Source organism: Abramis brama (assembly GCF_963993115.1).
Source record: "Abramis brama genome assembly, chromosome: 2".
Taxonomy (NCBI): domain Eukaryota; kingdom Metazoa; phylum Chordata; class Actinopteri; order Cypriniformes; family Leuciscidae; genus Abramis; species Abramis brama.
This window is the reverse complement of record NC_139964.1, coordinates 1,847,358-1,853,452: the sequence shown is the minus strand read 5'-3', so window position 1 is coordinate 1,853,452 and position 6,095 is coordinate 1,847,358. Positions and strand designations below refer to the sequence as shown.

General features: G+C 43.1%; 1 protein-coding gene across 2 annotated transcripts in view; it reads left to right on the top strand.

Annotated features, from left to right (window-relative positions):
* The window catches only part of gtf3c1 (general transcription factor IIIC subunit 1), a 32,262-nt gene that overhangs the window by 14,977 nt on the left and 11,190 nt on the right, over positions 1 to 6,095 (top strand). For both annotated transcript variants that reach the window (XM_084105881.1, XM_084105882.1), the window contains exons 17-20: positions 3,328 to 3,425; positions 3,732 to 3,828; positions 3,917 to 4,097; positions 5,980 to 6,079. In XM_084105881.1, the coding sequence (XP_083962007.1) occupies positions 3,328 to 3,425; positions 3,732 to 3,828; positions 3,917 to 4,097; positions 5,980 to 6,079 (476 nt within the window). The remainder of the gene's footprint in view (positions 1 to 3,327; positions 3,426 to 3,731; positions 3,829 to 3,916; positions 4,098 to 5,979; positions 6,080 to 6,095) is intronic.

Below are 6,095 nucleotides of genomic sequence, written 5' to 3'. Positions count from 1 at the left end.
TGCTATTAAATATGTTACAATCTAAACGTATGCACATTGTTATAAGGGTGGCACATCCCTTACATTTTACACGGCTACATTTACTCACATTGTAATGCTGATAATATAATTTGTAAGGAAAATTGTGCATTAAATAGGGAAGTTATATCCAGGAAACTTTTACAAAAGAAACAAAAGAAACAAACAAACACACACACATGTCGGCGAAGCTGTTTTATCAGCATCATCCACACACAAAAAAACAGTTGAACATGAAAAATGTTTTTGTGCAAGTGCACTTGCCAAATGAAGACGACTGTATGAAATGGATCAATAAAAAAAAACGAGCATTAGTTTATTAACGAGCTGTAGTCACGCACTGACAGAAATGCAGTTCAAGTTAACGCCATGGTTCATAAGGTGCACTGATACTGAATCTGGCGAGCGCGAGACGCGGCAGTGCACAGATCGCGACGCGCGTCTCTCTATAATGAGATTGTGAAGTAAATGGGAGCGGGAATTCACCGCATTATGAACTCGTCACGCAATACTACATGGGCACGGTTTATGAATTTGTGGGTACAGATTGCAAAAACTGAAGGCACGGTTAACAAGTCTGAGAGCGCGGATTAGAAACTCATGGGTACGATTTATTAACCCGTGGGCACAATTTGTTAAACCGAGGGAACAGTTTGAGAATTCGTGAGTACTGTTTATAAACTGAGCGGATGGATTGCAAAACCGTCGCCACGGATCGTTTTTTTTTTACTCACACAGGTACTTCCCGGGCTCCGTATCCTCCCTTAATGCTGACTTCTGTTGACTTGGGACAAGGAAACGACGCATTTTAAAGCTAATACTCGCACACACAATTACCGATATCAATAGAGCTGCATACAGTTATATTTTTTCTTCGCGTGTCGCGCCTCCCCTGTGGCTCTTTGGCGCCCCCCAGGGGAGGCGCGCCTCACCTATTGAAAACCGCTGTGTTAGAGCATGAAAAAGCTCCAGTTGTTCTCTATGTCAGTGGCTATGTTTACATACATGAACGTGAAACGAGATCGGGTTGATGTGTCGTTTATGTGTCACAAGCTTCAAATCTGAATATATATTTTGACATGCACTCACTGCTCGAATATACAGAGTTTCCCGCTGTCTGTGCATAATAACCATTCTCCTACAGTTCTTTATTTGTTTTAAACAGAAGACTTAATATTTATCCATTTCTGGTCATAATTTGGAGATAATGAGCGTATGAGCTGTTGTGCCGCTGCTTATTCATAGATGCCACCTACGTCACTACAAATAGAACGCCGCCATATTTGCGACCGACTCGCCCGGTATGGCCGCCCAAACTGCCCATTTGAATGAGAGAGAGAGACAGAGATACCTGGAGAAAATTTCTATTTTAGGCTCCGATCCTTATTTGTTACCCCCAGTTTTCTTTAGTCCATTATTATCTGCCCCAGGCTTGCCCCATTTGGCCTTTCATGATATAGAAATACTTAAGTCATAGAGCTTCATGGCGCGCGTTCATGAGAGTCGAGGCGATGTCATGAATGAATCTCTGAATCTGCAGCTGTTCGGCTGGCATGAATGAATCTATCTAAACCGTCCATCAGCACAGCCAGAGACATCAGCCGAATATCATAAAAGACTGCCATATCTGTCCGAAAGAACAGATGTTCAATTACAGAGAAGAAGGTTTAATACACACAAATATCGAAATGAAAGAATCTTTCGAGTCGAATCTTTTTGAATGATTCGGCTGTGATTAAAAGCTATCAAGAGGTAGCTCAGTGATTATAATATAACGACTTAAATTGCAGTTTGTTCGTCACATAAAGCTATCATATGAATAAATAACAATATTAATATAACGGACGAGTCGTATTAGATCACTTTTATGATACTTTTGTGATGTTTTTTTAATTTTTTGCGTGACAGCCCCCAGTAGGCTAACGTTACCCATTCACTTTCATTACATCGACAAGAAGAGTCTCCATTAGGCTACATATTCAAAAATGTCCCTTTGTCTTCCACGGAAAGTAAACTTAAGGATTTGCACATGAAGGTGAGTAAATGAATGGCAGAATGATCATTTTTGGAAGAACTAGTCCTTTAATATGCATTTCAAGGCTGAAATTATGCATCGTCTGCAGAGCTAACGTTACTTACACAACATAACATCTAACGTTAAAGCGCATGTGACGAAGACAATATCTTTATGAACTTCAGAAAAATATTTATTAGATTTAGGTAGGTATTAACTAACAGACAGACAGACAGTTATATTCAAAACAACCCCAAATCTTACTAACTTACCATGATAAAGTGCATTTAAACAGATCCAACAATAAAATGAAGACAAAACATTATCTGTCGATATCTGTCTAATGTTGGCCACTGAGAGTATAATGGAAATATAATTAACCACAAACCAACATGAGACTTCAAGTTTTTTAAATAAATGATTCTCTCTTCTCTCTTCTTTTGGTATAGAATAAAATACAGTTCGGGGTTCCTCTTTCGGCTGTTGTTGCAGCAACTGCACAACATATTGCAGGCATTACTGAGACCGTCGGTCGCAAAGATGGCGGCGCAAAGCTACAGTGACGTCATGTGAATCGAATGAATATTGATTTACACAGTAAAAATGGCCAAAACCAGTCGTGTGTGTGAGAGTGTGAAGCAGCACTGGACAGAGCCCTGGTCTTCCGCCTCGTCCCTTTAGACACGTGCGCACGATTTTACCATGTGCTCGTGGACGTCGTGGAAGAACGGAGTCCTCCTCCAGACTCCGAGAGATACCAGACTTACTTCCTTTTTACCGGAGCCTTTTTTTACTCGTTTTACTCGTAGGTGTGGGGCGGGTCGATGGAGCCCGCACAAGTCCTGCAAAGGTTAGCCATCGGATGCGAGGAAGAAAAGGTTAACTAGTCCTCAGGTGCAGCTTCAACGATGACCGCGTGAAGAAAGAGATTCTGACGTAATTGTCACGCCCATGCGTTTTATACTGCCCACGAGCCTGTCAGTTTTTGCATGCTTCGCTTCAATTGGCCAGCTGTCCCCAGCTGTTGTTAGCCCACAAGACTTCAGCAGAAGTGGAGAAGGGAGGAGTTCCTGTATACGTCCCGCTGCTGTAATGTTGGAGTTAGCGCCTCGAAAGGGAACCTGCTCTAGTAGAGCCTGAAAACAACATCAAGACTATCAGAAGCTTTAGGGCTTCCTGTCGTTTTCCATCAAAATAAGTGTTTTTATTTTACAGTACAATAATGATGTATGTCTTTAGAATTTGAATAGCAATTTGAATCATAATTTGGTGCGGTAATGTTGTGTTGTGTTCAGGTTGCAGGTTTGGAGGAGTACCTGAATGATCCAGTGAAGAAACATTATCTGATCAGATTCCTCCCTGCTGATATAAAGAGACAACTGCTGCACAGGAGGCAAAAACACCCACACACACACACACACACACACACACACACACACACACACACACACACACACACACACACAGACACACACACAAACACACACACACACACACACACACACACACAGACACAGACACAGACAGACAGACACACACACACACACACACACACACACACAGACACACACACAAACACTCACACACAGACAGACACACACACACACACTCACACACACACACACATACACACACACTCACACACACACAGTCAGATGCTGGTTAAAGTGTTGTGATGATGATGATGTCCCCCACACAGGAAGTACATCTTCAGTTTCCACGAGAGTCTCCAGAGGTTGTGTTTCATGGGTTTGCTGCAGTTCGGGCCCACGGAGAAGTTCATGGATAAAGATCAGGTGAGCAGGAGGCCACAGTCACATGATCACTTCATAGGTAATGTTTATTGTGTGTATTATATCAATAACACATTCATGTTTGTATTAGGTGTTTGTCTTCCTGAAGACGAAGGCTAAAATCGTGGACACGACGGTGTGTGACCCGCACTATAACAGGGCCATCGAGACGATGCGTGCGTTTGAGCGGAGACACTACGTGTTCAGCAGTGCTCCGGACGTGGAGAACTACTGGTTCGACCTGCTGTGTGTGTGTCTCAACACACCTCTAGGTACAGACACACAACGTGCTGTATCACTCATGGGTGTGAAGTCAGAGTTCATTCAGCTGCTATAAAAGCTGGGAATAGCCTAAATACAACTCAGCCACAACACAACCACAACATTACTGAACCAAACCCTCAGCCTAAATACAACTCAGCCACAACATTACCACAACATTACTGAACCAAACCCTCAGCCTAAATACAACTCAGCCACAACATTACCACAACATTACTGAACCAAACCCTCAGCCTAAAAACAACTCAGCCACAACACAACCACAACATTACTGAACCAAACCCTCAGCCTAAAAACAACTCAACCACAACACAACCACAACATTACTGAACCAAACCCTCAGCCTAAAAACAACTCAACCACAACACAACCACAACATTACTGAACCAAACCCTCAGCCTAAAAACAACTCAACCACAACACAACCACAACATTACTGAACCAAACCCTCAGCCTAAAAACAACTCAACCACAACACAACCACAACATTACTGCGCCAAACCCTCAGCCTAAAAACAACTCAACCACAACACAACCACAACATTACTGCGCCAAACCCTCAGCCTAAATACAACTCAACCACAACACAACCACAACATTACTGAACCAAACCCTCAGCCTAAAAACAACTCAACCACAACACAACCACAACATTACTGCGCCAAACCCTCAGCCTAAAAACAACTCAACCACAACACAACCACAACATTACTGCGCCAAACCCTCAGCCTAAAAACAACTCAACCACAACACAACCACAACATTACTGCGCCAAACCCTCAGCCTAAAAACAACTCAACCACAACACAACCACAACATTACTGAACCAAACCCTCAGCCTAAATACAACTCAGCCACAACATTACCACAACATTACTGAACCAAACCCTCAGCCTAAATACAACTCAGCCACAACATTACCACAACATTACTGAACCAAACCCTCAGCCTAAAAACAACTCAGCCACAACACAACCACAACATTACTGAACCAAACCCTCAGCCTAAAAACAACTCAACCACAACACAACCACAACATTACTGAACCAAACCCTCAGCCTAAAAACAACTCAACCACAACACAACCACAACATTACTGAACCAAACCCTCAGCCTAAAAACAACTCAACCACAACACAACCACAACATTACTGAACCAAACCCTCAGCCTAAAAACAACTCAACCACAACACAACCACAACATTACTGCGCCAAACCCTTAGCCTAAAAACAACTCAACCACAACACAACCACAACATTACTGCGCCAAACCCTCAGCCTAAATACAACTCAACCACAACACAACCACAACATTACTGAACCAAACCCTCAGCCTAAAAACAACTCAACCACAACACAACCACAACATTACTGCGCCAAACCCTCAGCCTAAAAACAACTCAACCACAACACAACCACAACATTACTGCGCCAAACCCTCAGCCTAAAAACAACTCAACCACAACACAACCACAACATTACTGCGCCAAACCCTCAGCCTAAAAACAACTCAACCACAACACAACCACAACATTACTGCGCCAAACCCTCAGCCTAAAAACAACTCAACCACAACACAACCACAACATTACTGCGCCAAACCCTCAACCTAAATACAACTCAACCACAACACAACCACAACATTACTGCGCCAAACCCTCAACCTAAATACAACTCAACCACAACACAACCACAACATTACTGCGCCAAACCCTCAGCCTAAAAACAACTCAACCACAACACAACCACAACATTACTGCGCCAAACCCTCAACCTAAATACAACACAACCGCAACATTACCACAACATTACTGCACCAAACTCTCAACCTGAATAGAACAACCGTACTGTAACCACAAATGTGTGTTTCAGGTGTAATCCGGCCGCGCCCTGGAGACAGTAATGCTGAGGGGGCGGAGTCTGATGTCACCGTGACAATGGAGAACAACACCAGGCTGCTATACACGCTACAGTGAGTCAGCCGTTCT